Genomic DNA, 17,370 nt, shown 5'->3' with positions numbered 1-17,370 from the left:
AACATTAAATAGATAGTGAAACATAGACAAAAAACTATTAATTGATATTAATGATTCTTACTTATGAATACCATCAACAATATTATCATCAGATCTCTGAATCTGTTTCTTTCAATAGGATCACCTGGCCCTAGAATTATTTCTGGAATTTTCCTGTACAGAACATGTGCATGTCCTCAAGGCACTAAAGGCAGACAAGTACTCTTGTCTCCATCACAGCTGAGCTCTGGAGGCAGGATGACAAGAGGATAGTTTGATGGACACATTTCTTACTGTAAGGCTAAGTAATAGTCTTTCCTCTTCTTTAAGGCATTATCTCAAAGATATTTAGGAAACAATTTAATGATGATCTAGCTAGATTTATGAGATAACTTCTATGTATAACTTCTATGAAATAACTGCTATTTTCATTTTCCACACTCAACTGCCTTGTAGCAGTGATGGGAAAAGTGACTTATTACCATTTTAATTCTCTTTATATTCCTTTTGGCGTGGCTTATCATACATTAAGTGAAAGATTAGCATAAATTGGTATATTGCATCCCTGATTTTTAAGCAGTTTCCTGTACTTAACTTCAAAAGCTAAACTAAAAATCAGCTGTGTGGTACGATAACATTACCAAGTATGTCAGAAAGTAAATAAATTCTGTCTTGCTGCTGCATTTGTAGTCTCATAGTTTGACATGGTCTGGCCTCCTTAGTTATTAAGCGAAGAGAATCTATGATCCAGTGTGGGCAGCTCTATGCACATTTTTTACAAATATGGAAAGACTTACTGATTTGGCTCAAAAAAATCATTGAGGGGAGGGAACTTAATGTAGCCTATGTTATGACAAAAAAAATGACCACAAATTAAGACAGAAAATAAATCTAATGCCGTTATTCTTCCAACCTTGATAGAACCTTATTTAATTGCATATTGAAAGACAAATGTGAGTTATGAGGGAATATATCCAGCACAAAAGAAACTGCCAGTTGACTTCAAAAGATACTGGAGTCATCACATCTCAGCTTTGAGGAAAATTTATGCTGGATTTTGGTTACTCCTGACACGGTCAAATTCCATGAGAACAGCCAAAAAAAAAAGAGCAGGTCCACTACAGAAAGATTCCTGTTGCACAAAAAGTTCCAGAAAAATGACTCCTGAGGGAAACTTTTTAGTACACCTAAGGTTTGAGAGATTTCCCATTAAATAATAGTTTGCAGTAAATCATCCAATGAGAGCTAGACATACACAGTAGTTCCTGTGAAAGGAACACCAAACAAAGGAAGCCTAAACTGAGCTGAGTAGAAGAAGATCAGAAGAAAAGCTCTGCACAGATGAAATCTATAGATTAAAACATACAGGAATTTTTGGGAAGAGTCTATTATGAGATTTGAGTTACAAAATAGAACACGCATCTCCTCCATCCTTCAAGAATGCCCTGACCCATTACACTTATCTAGGGTGAGTCTTTTTTAGTCCTTTGGTAGAACTTTTTCATTTTGTACAAATACATTTCAGAGAGGAGGAGACAAAGTCCTTAGCCCAGTAACATTACTGGGCTAAGTGAAATTACTCAGGGAAACAGATTCCAGTGCCTGCCCCAGATATAATTAATTACTTATATAAAGCAGAATAGTTTCACAAAGAAAGAAAATGATCCCACAATGACCAAGAAGGAGGGCATTCATCACATTCAGTGATCAAGCAAGATTTGAACAATGGTGTCCAAGTATCCCAGCCGCAAATCATTGAATTATTGCTTTTCTTGAAAAACTCTGAAATCTCTCACATTCAACCTAGTGTAAAATGGGAAAAATTAAAGTCCCAGAAGTTTTTAAAAGACAGGAACTTCTAAGTGGGCAGCTTCTTGTGTCAAATAATCATATGCCATTTTCATTTTGAATATCAAGTCTGAAAACTCAAATAGAGAGTAATGTATTGGTTATTTGTAATGACTAAAATAACAAAACTAGGACCACCAGGTATCTGTCCAGTTCTCTTGCTGTCCATGCTACCATTGCAGCAGGATCAGTATAATGGCTTGGGTAACAACAGGTCCTGAAACCCTCATGATTTATCAAAAAATACCTCAAGATGTATTCCAGTTTAATATAACAAGGTATAATTGTGATTTCAATTAATGTTACTTATCCTGCTGAGAGTGTAAGGGGTCCTGGCAGCCAACACAGAACTTTTCAAAGGCTGTAGTTATATCTGCTGCTGTACATAAGTCCACATTTTTAAGTCCTCCCTGACCTTGGAATAAGTTTGGTCAATACTTGGTCTAAAATCATGATTTGGCTTTTGTGTGTTTTCAGACTTTATATTGCTAGAATTCACTTGAACCTCTGATAGTTTCAGTATTTATACAGCAATATTTTTAACTTTCTGTGTAACTATTACTGTATTGCTAGTATTAAATATACCAATCCCAGTTTTCATCTATTTAAAATCAGCAATCTTTGCAAGTCAGTGCTTAGGGTTTGGTTGGTCAAAAATTAGCAATAGCAAAAGAATCCATAAATAATGAACAAAAACGCTGAGATTAACAGACCATTTTAAGAACTTAGGCCTAATTATGTGGAAGTAAAAATATATTAATGGATGATTCTGAACCTTCCTACACAGCTAAACTTTGAAAAATGCACAATATCTAGTTCAAGAGTTTATATTATATATTTATTTAGAAAATACATCCCATATTCATCAAACGATTGATCCATCCTAAAGGAAACAGGCACCTTTCTAGAATACAATTGAAGACATCCTAAAGTTTAAATTTTTCATTCAAATGAGGCAAAAATTCTGCAATGAGTAAGATAAATAACAATTATGTGTTATTTTATGGACAGTCCAAAATCACATTAAAATGCATGCTGACCAATCTTAATTTTCACTGGGTTTGGATCAATTCCTCATCTCCCACAGAGAAGTTTAACCAAAACTTTATGTCAAAACTTTATTTAGTGAAAATACCCCTTTTTTTTTTTCCCTTGCTCTCAAGGGTATAATTACTAAATATTCTTTCCATGTTACTTTTGCTTTGATAATGATTAATCTCTACTGTTCTTTGTTTCACACAATTGCTTCCTGAAATGCTCACACTCTACACATATGTGCATACATACAGAAATATAACACAATATTTTCTGCTGCAATTTCCCAGCAATGAAAACTACAGCCAAGACCAGCAGCAACAACGCTAAATTTTCCCAAAACCGAGGAAGAATTTGGAAGAAGCAGTATAGAATCAATGGCTTTTAAACTACATTTCCCATGTGTCATTACTACTTATTGATATTGATGACACTGTCAAAACATCTTATATTAATTCATTCCATTTGGAAAAAAGGCACTTCAATATGTCAAGGTTTGTCAATTTTTGGTACAAACCTCAGAGCTACAATATGTTTTCTTGCATTACACACTTAAGTATCATTCTAAAAATGATAAAAACGAAATGTTAGGCACTTACTTGTGTCCATTTAAAGCTGCATGATGTAAAGCAGTATAACCTGAACTGTCAGTGCAGTTTATGTTTGGTCCTCGCCAGATGCTGCAAATAAAGCAAAATTGTGATATTAATTTTTTGGCTTGGCAAGTACAGAAGTGTCAGAAATTTGATCTACAAATAACCTGAAGATCTCTGCAACAAGTGTGATTAAACATTAAGAGATGAATTACCTTGAAAGAAAGTTAAAATAGCAAGTGTCATCTTGATATCAATATAATTTATTTATAAAAATAATTTAACACATCCATCTATATAAGAGTCATGAACTTTATGTAGGGCAGACTCAAAGACTAATAACAGAATAGTCATTTCAATTAGAACTGTTCTCCCTCTATTACTCTGGTAATTACACTGAGGTTATCATCTGATTTTGTACTACTTTTCCACAAGTAGGTACTCATTGTCTTTAGGTCAGTTAGTCTAGAACCAAACAAACATCAGATTAGTGAGAACCAATCATATTGCTTAAAGGGGCAGGAAATCTGGGTTTTTTCATTTACCTTGATATTTTTGTTCCCCCTTTAGCCGATTATATTTTTTAAATAAATTAGATGCACTTTCAAAAATAAGTTAATTAAATTAAGTTTTGTTATCTTGCTGTATTTTACAGACAGCCTCATTACACGTCCTGTTTAACCAGTCTCATGATCTATTATGGGCTTTCTAAAAAACAGTAAAGGACATATTTTATTTCAAAGTGGAAAACATGGCTGCTAATCTCCCAAAACCAACAACTAAACCAAGCCCTGGAAATTGGATAACAGAGGTGCATTGAGAAGCAGCAAGCAGCAAATTTGAAACTGATTGTATCCTTGACAGAAGCAATTTACTTTTCTGTAACAGTTTTCATCATTAGTATTAAAACTTCCAGAACACAAAATAATGATTCCTGAATTAGTCTATATTCATTAGTTTCTAATACAGTGCTAAATAGTCACTGGGAAGACATATTTCCCTTCACTTCATACATTAGAATTAAGTGCTGTTGTTTAAAGAAAATAATTTGAAGCTAATAAGTGAAAAGAATTTTTCATACTGTCATTTTTCATTATCTACAGCAGTAAAATGACATGGTATACTTAACAAATGATTTTTAAGATTTACCATTGAATCTGCATTTTATTACCTATAAAATGGAATATATATATTTGTACATATATATATATATCCACACAAGGGAATACATCAGTATTCCCTTGTGTGGATATATATATATATATGTATAGACTGGTCTCTTTTTCATTGTGTGTACTTGAATGATTCATTAGCTCATAAACTTAAGCAGTTGTTTTCCTACAAGTAATACTGTGTGCATACAGAATTATTTGTGTGAAACCTTGTGTTCTGCACTGAGCATAATTCTACATAATGCTGGGTACCTCACCTCTCTCTGCAATTTAATTTCTTGGAAGAACAGGATTGAATTATTTTCTTGGGTCCAAAGAAGCAAAGAAAAGAAAAAGCAACTTTTTAAAAAATCTGCTCAGACATCTACAGATGATCTTTTCTACAGAAGGCAACTTACAGATAAGACAAGTCATTCTAATCTTTTCAATTAGAGGAAATAATTTTAAGTTCAAGGAATAGTAAAAATTGAGTCCCTGAACTGCGAGCTCCTCTGCAACAGACAGATGTTATTTTTATGGCAAAGACAACCATTCCTTTCTATTAGAAGGAAATAAGTCCTTATGTATTGATGAGGTACCACCTCTCATACTTTTGCACAGTGTTTATCAATTATTGTTTATTTATTGAATTATATTTTCATCCTTTGATATATATACCAGTTTATAGGAGAATGAAGAAAACAAGGAGTGGCATAGAAAGTAAGATTTAAAATATTACAAAAAAAACCACTACCAATCAGAACAATTTATATAGTTATGATATGGTTATAATTTGCTTGGTTTGACTTAGAGTTGTTAGGATTTGTCTATTGGCTTTTTTTTTTTAAGTGCAGGGATCCATTAATTCATGTACTGTTCATGATGCACTAGGCACCATGAATTAAAAAAAAAAAAAAAAGAAAAACTTACAAACTCCCAAACTCCTACCAAAATTCCCTAAGATAACCCTCATTTGTTCTCCCCTAATTCTAATTTTCTTCTTTAATCCATTCACTAATTAAAGCATTGTTTTACTTCCTGACTCCAGTCTTAGGAAATATTTTTCAACTGAAACTATATCGACTTAAAAAAAAAAAAAACCCTGAGACTTTGTTAGAGAGTATATAAATGCACCTGTGTCAAACTCCTCATGACACACAGGTTGGGCAGCTGAGGGGCAAAGGACCAAAGACAACGAGTAAATGCTGATAACACCAGAGACATCAGACAGGATGGACAGACTAATCACTGTCAGCTCCCAAAGGGTACACAAAGGCATGCTTAAAATCACAGTGTGGTTATCAAAGCACAGAACACAGCAAACACAAGCAGGACTTGGCTTCTCTTGGGCCTGTGCTCAAATCCTCTCCCAGAAGGTCCTGCATTGCAACAGGTCCAGAATATATACACAGGATATTTATGCTTTGATAACTGGGAATCAAATTAAATTCAAATTGGACAATCTGAACAAAAATCCTTACATCCTAAAACTCCCAGCTTCAGCTAAAGCTCTTCTCTTGCCTTTAGAACACAGCAGGACAGAAGTCCAGTCATATATAAGCTCCATAGAAAGCAGCTGACTTCAAACAAAAGTGGAATAGAGATTGAGGAAAACCTAAAGATCCCTCCTTTGGTATCATAAACATATACGATATGTGAAGAATCATTAAATATATTGATTTATCTGTGTATTAAAGTATCTTTAAAAACAGTAACACAAAAGAGGATCTGGCAGAAAACAAACACCACCATTCATTTGCCAGAAAAGAATATTCATTGAAAGAAAATTAGCAGCTCTTCAGAATAGTTAATATTGAATGCTCTCAAAAGCATATTTCTTCTAGTGATGCAGTCAACCAAATTTCTTAATGTGACACGCATTAGTAAGTTAGGAATTTGTTTTCCCATGTACATCAGTAAATTAAACCTTCCCATTACTTAATTTTTAAAAAGTAATTGAACCTACTTTTTGTGGAAAAAAAACTAGTTTTCATTCAATGGTGAATTAAAACACGATGATCAATTAGTTTCTTCCATTACATCTTGCCAAAGCAAGGCACAAAGAAACAAATGTTATACTATTTACATTATTGCTAAAAGCTGAAAGATCTCCTCAACAGTCTGCTCTCATTGTGGACAAAGAATACTGACCTTACATGAACTGATGTCAAATATTAATTGAAAATACTCTTTACTTGGTAAGAAAATTACTGTTATTTTCTTTAATGAGCTTAAGTAGTTACATATAAAGAGGAGAATTTTAAAAGACACATGAAAATGACAGATAAAAGAAAATGATGGTTAGTCAATTGATTTCTTATTTTGCTATGCTTTTTGGAAAGAAATAATTGTGAAGTGGCTGTTGTTACACACATATGAATAGAAAAGCAAGGAAATGAAAGCTTTTACCAGTTAGTCATCACACAGACAACCTCTCCACCAATAGTAAAAGAACTATGCTTGCAAGGTACGCATGATTTTTGCATCACATTTCTTCTCTCTATATCTGCATTATATCATTCCATAATCATTATACTATTTCATGACTATGCAATAATATTTCTGGTCCTTACATGGGAGTTTTGCTAAGATGAAAGGAAAATATTCCTGGTAAACAAGGAAAAGCATTTTTAAAAGCCTTAGAAACCAGTTCAGATTTACACAGCCTCTTACTGTTCCTGTGTTCCACAGAATAAATACACATTACAGGAATTTGTCTTGTTCTGAGCCAAAATCCCCCAAATTTTCCATGCTTTTTGTTAATCTGGCAGAAACACACTGACTAAAGTTTCTTAAACCCATGGCCAGGCTCTTTATTAGTGCTCTGCCTACATTCATAGACATGTTCAGTTGTGTAAACTCAGTTTATACAAAGTACATGGACAACTTAACAGAGAATTTTGAAAATGCAGTCTTTTACACAATAATATGTATCATCATTCAGATACCTAATAATTATATTACTTATTGTGAACAGCAGAAAAATAGCTCCTCTTCTCTATTTTATGCACAAATACACCAAATGGACAACTCTTGCTCTAACCCATATAACTTAATAATATTACTTATCAAATATAGGAGCATATCTTTTTACTACATGTGATTTTTCTTTCTATGGATTCCTCTTTGTTAGAATCCAGTGTTATGCCAAATATATTATCCTATTAAAAAATATATATATTTCTTTTTCATGGATGGTTTTGCCTATTATGAACACTCCTCTGCTGAATTTGATGTATGTCTTCAAATGACTTCAAAGAAAGTAAATTTAAATATTTGCCTCCAGTAGCAGACAAAACTTTCTAAAAAAGTCACACTTTAAAGTCTAAAAAATAACTGTACATGCAAAAAAACCTGAAATATGTATTTTAGGATTAATTTCAAACAGGAGCATTTATAGGTATTAAAGTAAGAAAAGTAGATGATATTTTGATTAAGGCTATCTTTTCATTATCAAAAAAACCTGTTGCATGAAGCAACAGAGTGAAAAGTCTCAAATTAAAATAATTTTTTTAAATTTTAATTAAAAATAAAGAGAATGGAAAATGTCTTACCAATTTAGTTAATATTGATCTTATGCTAAACACTTCTTGTATATATAATTCTAAATTAGTGCTTTTGTCAGATCAGTGTGAAATGTGACTCAATTTTGAACGCACTTATTTAATTTTGATTCCTCTTGTTTAGTTTCCTCAATATAAATAATGCAACAAAATTCATTTTCAACTTATTCATGAAATTATGGATGTTACTCAAGTTCAGGTTCTAAAGCAGTTTATTCCACTTGTTTTCTTTAACCTAGATCTGTTTACAGTCTTGGCCTCAGTGTAAGTCTGCAATACTGGAGGATTCCACCAAACTGTGATCTCATTTCCATACTGAGTGTCTTCAATTTGTGATTTCTATTTGATATAGCAAGAGCAATACACATTATGAGTGTGATTATTTGGTATACAACCTTTGGTCATTACTATACTTAGAGCTAGCTACAACAGTGGGTTAGAAAAAGATCTGTTTCCAAATATGCAATCAGCAGGATCAACACTTTGAGTGATAACAGAAGCATGGAAGTAAAAAGTGTAATTAAAAAAAAAAACATGTAGAAGAACAGGACCATGTCCAACAACGTAAGACTCAAAAAACAGTACCTTAGCAGTAATTATTACTTTTCAAGTTTTGTGAAGAATCATTACTAAATGAACACTAGCAGATTTAACAGGCTACATCCGCCCAGACTAAAATTTGGAGTAGGGTGGCAGCATTTAAAAGTATGCAACTAACCTAGTGTCCAACAGATAGCCTCAGAGATACATGCTCACTTACCATTCTTGCTGTTACTAACTGCATTTTTGGTTAGAGAACGATGATACCCATGCCATCATTAGTCCAACCTGCCATCCATTGCTTCTCCAGTGGAAAGCACTATGAAAAGGTTGATTATAAATGACTGAAAGTCAGTGTGTTGCTGAGGAGAGGCAGGAAGCCAGACACAGAAATACCAAAGTGTCGCAGCACACACCACAGTCAAGAAGGCCACAACACACAGAGCATCACCATACAATATCAGAAGGCTTCAACCCATACGGAGTAGCACCATACCACATCAGAAGGCTGCAAGCAGCTGCCCTTGTTCTTCAGCCCAACCTTTTATACCCTCATAGTACATGCATTGCACCTGTGTGCCTTCTGCTCCCTCTCATGACTGGTCACTACACCTGGGCACTCCAGGTCTCATTACCTTCAATGCTGTTCACCTGCTTTTCACAGCTGCAGCCCATTAGGGATGAGGCTCTGCTGCCAATTACCACAAACTGTGTGTGTACCCACACCAAAGTCCTGGCTATCCAGAATAGATTAGTCATGATGAACTTTACAGAGATACAATATGGACTTACCCTTTGAATAACCTCATAATATTCAATATGGCCTTATCCTGAATAACCTCAGGATAAAAGAATGCAGTTGAAAGAAAAAGGTTTTACAAAAGCATATTTTGATGGAGTTAGGACTTAAGAGACAACTTGAAAGGAACTCCTGAGATGAGAAATTATAGAAGTTGCAAAGGAGGACATTACAATTGTGAAGTACCCAAAGAACGGCTGGAATAGTACTGAGATGACTGGAAACTACACAAATTCTTATTCACATGTTAGGTTGTGATGAACACCTCCTGTTTATCTATAAAGGAGCACAAAGGGACAACAGAGAGTTGGAGAATCAAGTAATGCCCTAGCCCTGCTACTCTGGAGCCCATCAGAGAAGATCACCAGTGCATGAAATGCCCATCCATGCAAGTCCAGCAGGGCACAGCAGCACCACAGCAGGCAAAGACACACTTTGTTGGGGTCTCTCTCAAAACTGTGCTGTGAGAGCCTCCACCCCACTGCCTAAGGGTGACACATATCAACATGAAACAATGCTGGATAACACTTCAAGCTGAGAGACACCACTGTCTAGGGCTATGGGACATGTGGATTCAGTAGGTTTTCCAATGGGATATTTAGGAAGGAACCGAAGGCAGAGAAAGGGATGGACTTAGGTGATTTGGGGAGGAACAAGTTTGAGGAGATACAGGGATAAGGGGACAAAAAGGGTTGACCAGTTGTGTATAGTTGGTTCTGCAGCACAATAGGCTGGTCACTCAATCTTACTAAATTCTGATTCTATTTCCCTGGACAGGGGCCTCTATCCTGTGTGCATGTATGAGGGCCAAACTACCCACACCTGAGCCAGATGAGGGTAATTGAGAATATATGTCAGTCTGGCCAGGAAATGGAGCAAATGAGGTCTGCATACCAGAAACTGGAGGGAGACCTTGGATCAGAGGCTGCTGCTGTAATGTGGGTGTGTAAGACAGTGTGTGATTGGTTAAGAAGACCAAGATGGATCAGTCAGCAAAGTAGGTGAAGTAGCCTGGGAGCCAGTTGTGTAGCTGTATGTCTCTGAGGTTAAGACATCTATATTAAAAAATATTAGAGAAACCAGGTCTTGACATAGACCACTGGGAGGCACATCCTACAACTCTTCAGACTGGACAGTTTGTGCATGTGTAACTACATGCAAATTTATGCATACCCAGTTTGGGAAAGAATCTATCTAGCAAAAACATGTTGATGAGCACTCAGTTTCTCCAATTAAATACTCTTTATGCTAATATCTAAAACTAAACCAGAACAGAAGTCACATGAACTATTTTAACTGAGCTAGAACTCTGTTTACTCGAAGCTGCAATCAATTTCCCTTGAGGGTATGTACTTTTATCCAGATAGTCTTAATAGTTACATCACTTTAAATAACTCCAAAAGGAGAAACACATTGACTTCAGGATGATGTCACACAATGGAATAGGAAATCAGTTATGCTTTACTTTAAAAATCTGTCATATATAAGGTAACTTTGCATTTGACCTTTACCTAACCAGTCTGGCTTCATCATTCCTTATGGACTACTTATCTAGAAGTACACTGGCTGAGTATACTGTATAATACTGTGGCTATATTCAGAATGCAAAATGCTTCTTACTAGTACTCGTTAGCTTTTAGAGTCAAGACCAATTTGCCTGGAGCAGTTAAAAGAGAGAAAGCCTTCATCAGCTATGACATAAGGGCTCCTCTGTATTCCACTTGTCTATAGGGACAAGCTGGGGTTTTGCTTAGTCCACAGAGAACCATAGTAATTCCAGCTTGTCAGTGATGAGTCAGACAGATCTTTGGATTGAATCCAGGCTTCTGTCCTTGAAAGTACAGTCATTCTGACAGGAAAAAATGTTACCTCTCATTTGGCATCATCCTGCAGAAGAATGCTGTAAGAACAACTACTAAATTATGAAAATACACAGTCCAAAACCAGATCAACAGGCAGTACCTTTTATAAGTAAAATAATTTATGTTTAAGCAATGTAAATCATTCTAAAACCATTGCCAGAGGTATGTATGATCTTAGGTGATCTGAGCAATCTGAAAGAATACCACACAGCTAATGCTGAAGTGCATCAGATTAATTGTTCCTATGAAGAGCAACTCTACTCATTGTATCCTTCGTTTGGGTTCCCTAATACATATGAGGTGGTTGGGTTCTATGTATTTGTTATGAATCAGACCTATGCACTTTGTATAAGATCTACAGATTGATCAAGATTAACCAGGAACACAGTCACTGTGTTATTTACTATTCAGCCATATAACAAAGGCTAATTGCCTTGTCTATATCTTTAAGTGTGAATACAACACTTATGCATATATTCATATATTAAACTCCCTCTATAAATAAATACTGGGTTCTTTCAACTCTTTTTAGACAACTAATACTTAGTGAAATTACATAAACAATAATTATTTTTCTATAATCACAACAGAAATCAGTCTTCTGAGTGGTTGTGAATATCCTTGCATATCTCATGATTCTAAGTGCATCAAATACTCACTCACCAGTTGGTTGAGGGAGGGGATTGTCCTATTCTACTCTGCATTAGTGCAGCCTCAGCACGAGTGCTGTGTGCAGGTTAGGGTGCCACAATATAAGAGTGATATAAAGCTATTAGAGAGCATCAAAGATGGTGAAGGGCCTTGAGGGGAAGCCATTCGAGGACACTTGCTCTGTTCAGCCTGGAGGAGACTGAGGAAAAACCTCATTGCAGTTACAACTTCCTTGTGATGGGAACAGGAGGGGCAGGCACTGATCTCTTCTCTGTGGTGACCAGTGGCAGGACACAAGGGAATGGCCTGAAGTTGTGTCCAGGGAGGTTTAGGTTGGGTATCAGAAATGGATTCTTCACCCAGAGGGTGTTTGGGCACTGGAACAGCTCCCCAGGGCAGTGGTCACAGCACCAGCCTGGCAGAGCTCAGGGTGCATCTGGACAATGCTCTCAGGCACAGGGAGTGGCTCCTGGGGATGGTGCTGTGCAGGGCCACGAGTTGGACTTTGATGACCTTTGTGGGTCTCTTCCAACTCTGCTTATTCTATGATTTTTAGATTGCATAGACTTGTATGAATATACCCATGGATGCTGAGGTCTAGTATATACATTATTCTCTTTTGAAGAGCAGAGCACATCCTCAGAAAGACCATTCTGACTCCTCCTTTCACAAAAAAAAAAGCTGACATTAAAATAAAAATTTTTAAAAGCCACTCCAATATTACTTTTATCAGAAATAAACGGAAGCAAAGTCATATTTCTCTTTCTCTCAAGAATACAGATATGATGATATATTTTATTAGGAAAGATATTCCCTTAGCAATTCTTTTTCCTAATTCAACTGACCTTGAATCTTTAGTAAGAAAAGAGACTTTTTCCACAATTCATTTTTGGAGATCCAATACAGTGTTCCCATCCAGCATAAATTCATGGCGTTTGCAATTTTAAACACATTCTTATCACAGAGAGACAAAGTCAATATTTACTAGAAAAGGAGATTTAAAAACCTCTAAATGATTAATTATGCATCCTGGAACACTTACTGACATTTGTTTAAGTGGAATAAAAATTCCTGAAGCTCTGGCACTGGAAGCAGCACTGGAAAGAGTAACAATTTGCATCAAAGATTTTTGAATATGGATGCTGCTAGATCTGTGACCTCAATCCAGTACTAAAGATTGTTCATCTTAGAAACTAACCTGAGACTGTTATAGCTCTAGGACACAGAACAGAGCTTGCTATATATAGAGTCTGCAATTCAGCTGGCTTTAATACCTTGTCCTTCCTCATCGGGGTTTCCTCAAAAGTAGAGTAATTCTTTCAGACACTAGCAAAATAGACACAAAAAGAAATGCACAATTCTATTTCCCCTTGATTCTTGAAGGCCATCTCACATCTCATTCTCAATTTATGCTAAGATTTGAAAATGAGATTCAGAAATCAACTATATTAACATTAATCCCTGCATCAACATAATCAATCCCTCACTATCTTGACATGAAAATGTAACAGATGAGAGAGTCTCACTTCTATTTGCATCCACATGATATTAAATGTTTTCCACATGATTTCCCATATTCCTTATTCAAAGCTTCCATATCTTCATGTCATCACAGCAGCAATAATGTCCAACCCGTTTGGACAGCCTGCCATAACAGCCTAAACTTAGAACTGTGAAAGACTACAGCTCCAGGAGCTCACTTCCTAAACATGAATCCTGAGATATTAAGGCTCTTGATGTCTATCAATGATCTATAACATATGTAGAATATATGCATATAATTTGTGATTTCCAGTAGAATACTTCCTTCGTTATTCCGACTCCGTGGGCCTAAGCAGACAATAAGCAAGTCAGGGAACATCACAAGTGTGCAAGAGTACATTTTTACAGGTATTTATAAGGTACTTGAAAGTAACCTTGATCAAAATGAATCAAAAGAGTACTAAAACTCTTTCCTGTTGTCCTGGGGTGACTTTATAATGAACTGTATAACACAAACATGTTTATATTTAATAACAGATATTAAACAATTTGAGTCTGTTCTTTGGAGAAACAATTTTAAATCAGAGGTGCTCTTATTGCATATGCTAGAATGCTGTCATGGAGTATCTGCATGTTGACTGCCTCCATCCAAGTGCTAACACTCACTCTTTCCATCAGCTTTGCATTAACTTCATTAACAAGGACACAGCTTAGGAAAGACATGAAATATAGATATGACAAATGCATTATAGAAATGATAGTCATTGTATAGAAAAAAATTAACACCTGTTCAGATTACAATCAACATTTCTTCTCTTGTATATCAAGTTAAATAAGGAAGGAAATTAGCTACTGCATTAAGTACAACTGGGCAAAATCAATCCACTAATTGAGTTTTTGCAGAGCCTTGAAGATTGGTCTTTATCAGACATACTGCAAACCTCAAATGGAATCATTGTAACATCTAGTCTTGAACACAGAGCTATTATAATGTGAAATTTTCAAATGCTTTTGGCATAGCATAGAAAATCTGAATAAGAATGATACTGGATGAAACTATTGCATGATACAAAACTTTAAATGAGATAATGTTATTAACTGAGGACAGTTTGAGCATTAATTCTCTATCCTATGTTAGCTAGCTATGCTCTAGCTAACTGGAGCAGTAAGACAGAAAAAAGCTTTCCAACAACAAAAATACAGAATTAATTCCTTAATTTCTTCTCTCAGCATATGTCATATTTGAAATAAATAATATCAAAACAGAAGGATGCTACTCAGCACACATTTCATTTGCTGTGCTTTGCCAACAGAGGTCAGAATTACCTCAGCAGCATCCAAAGCATTACTATGATCATGACTAGAAATACTTTTATTACCAAAAAATTACTTTCACAAAGACAAGTAACATACTTTAAATAGAGACTGAAGTTTCAGTGACATACTACAAAGGTCTTACAAAGCTTTCAGATATGTATCACCATTTAAAATTTCCTGAACACTGTTACTGAAATAACTACAAAGGTCATATCCATCACATGACTGACAAATTATTTGCTAAGATATGCTAGCAATCATTTGGATCACTCAGAAAACATTAATTCATCCAACAAGACACTTTCTATTGAACAAAATCATTTATGACACAGAGCTTAGAAGGCAAAATGGAATTACAGTAAATATATTCAGTAAATTTTCAGTCTATTTATCATAGAATTCCCTGTTTAAATCCATTACAAGTTATTGTTTCTACTCTATTTAAAAGCCTTATCAAATGTAGAAACAAAATCCAAAACTAAGAGGTTTAAATGACACAGAAGCTTCTACTATAAAGGAAGACTTGGCTGACATAGACTTTCAAAGAGCTTAAAAAGAACAATAACCCATCAATTATTTCCAGATGTATCTAAAGTGAACACTGTGTTTCAAAATTTTCCAAAAACCAATTACACATCAAGAAAGAAATCTTCTTTGTACCTCAAATAGTTTTACTGTGGAATGTTTTCTAGAAAATAAACCTGAGACCTACTCCAAAAGTATTGCAAGGGCTCTGTAGAATTGCAGCTCTCTAGATCATGAACTTTTCAACCATGTTAAAATAAAAAGGCTAAATTTGGGGGAATGTATTTAAAGAATAGTCTTTCAGCAACTTTCAGCATCTTTCTGCTCCTTTAAATTGAACTGATAAGATGCTTAACAAAATCTGTTTTGGCAAATACCTTTTTGTAAAATATATAACAAGACTCAGCCCATAACAGGAACAATTTAATGTCTTGTCTGAACTGCCTATTTGGTAAGAGATATCAAGAGAACCCAAAATTGTCTGCAAATAGTCTTCCTAATATCATAGGTTAAAAAACCCAAAACACATTGCAGGACAGATCCCAGTTCCACAATGAGACACCATGCAAAATGATTCATCACATCTCTCTCTCTAACTTAGCATCAGCACTATGGTACCCGAAGGATTCATGGAACAACTACTGTGATTTTTTTTTAGCTGTGTTTAACCCAAATAAGGCTCCTAAATCTTTATATAATTGAGCAGGAAAAAAACCAATCCCCAACTAAATACCTTAGGTACTAAACTAAATGTATCATGCAAGGCTAGACTGGCCTACAACAAAAAGGGAAATAATATTCCAAAAAATTTTATGAAATGCATGTGTAGATGGCAGATTCCATCCAACTTTCCTTTATTATATATATAAATTTCTCCTTTTTTTTCCCATTAAAGATCGTATATTCACAGAAAGGAAGGCATCCTTGTTTGTGAAATCTTCAGAAAGCTGTAGGTTTTTTAGAAAATTATGGAGATGGGAAGGCCTCTGACACACACATGGGCTAGGTTCTCTAGAAGCTACTTACTATTAACTCTTAGAAGAATCCAAACACAAAACCCCCTGAAAAAACACACCCCAGCTGAATCTACCTGATTTGAATTCACTTTAAATTTCAATTATCTTTTATCTTGGAAAGAAAGATCTTTTACTATATCTCATTCTAAGGTCACTTTCATCGAGAAGATTTGACTGTTAGTTCAATCTTGGCTGTAAAATTACTCAGATGAAGCCATCATTTCACCAAAGGGGGCACAGTTCGATTTCAAATAGTAAGAAGAGGGACATTTATTCCCCCAAGTGCTTAAGGGCTGACCAAAACTACACTTGTCATATTTGGAGTCACACTAGAAAACCCAAATATATATACATATATCCTTCCACTGGAATTAAATTTTAAAAGTGGCCGAGGCCCAGCTAGTTGGTAGTTCATGGCTGGGCCCCCACAGTCCCACCACACAGGCAAAGAAGCTCTGACAGCATAAGTTAGCAATAATCAAGGAACATTTCTCTCCTAGGTTGAGGGGGCTGTAGTAGAAGGTAAACATTTTAGAATCATCTAATTACCAGAATATCCATCTCCTGGATTTTCACAAAGCCACCTGAAAAGAGTGCAAAGTGATATGAAGGAACTTGGCATCTTAAAAGGCATGAAAACTCAACCCAAATTGATATGATCATACATAGCACGATTTGAAAAGACATACACATTATTACTCCTATATACTGATAATTGCGACACTGAATTAATCGGGGGTACATTATTAGCATAAAGATTCCATACAGCCTTGATTCCATACAGACTTTGATCATGCCAGTTCAGAGTAGACTGAATACACAGAGAAGTTGTAAATATTTTCTCTAGAAGCATAATCAAAGCTGGAAGGTTAATTTCTCCTTGGGCATGGAAACAGAATACCAGAATGCAGTTCATGGTTGCAGAAATTCTAAAACTATACCAAATCTACAGCAAACAAAACAGAAACAAAACTTCTGATTTTTTTTTATTTGTAAAACATAAAACTTT

General features: G+C 35.3%; 1 protein-coding gene across 9 annotated transcripts in view; it reads right to left on the bottom strand.

The window, feature by feature from the left end:
• The window catches only part of ANKS1B (ankyrin repeat and sterile alpha motif domain containing 1B), a 407,265-nt gene that overhangs the window by 358,044 nt on the left and 31,851 nt on the right, over positions 1 to 17,370 (bottom strand). For all 9 annotated transcript variants that reach the window (XM_063154820.1, XM_063154817.1, XM_063154828.1 and 6 more), the window contains exon 2: positions 3,462 to 3,542. In XM_063154820.1, the coding sequence (XP_063010890.1) occupies positions 3,462 to 3,542 (81 nt within the window). The remainder of the gene's footprint in view (positions 1 to 3,461; positions 3,543 to 17,370) is intronic.

Source organism: Melospiza melodia, chromosome 4 (genome assembly GCF_035770615.1).
Source record: "Melospiza melodia melodia isolate bMelMel2 chromosome 4, bMelMel2.pri, whole genome shotgun sequence".
NCBI lineage: Eukaryota > Metazoa > Chordata > Aves > Passeriformes > Passerellidae > Melospiza > Melospiza melodia.
The sequence above is the reverse complement of the archived record's forward strand: the minus strand, read 5'-3'. Positions and strand labels throughout refer to the sequence as shown.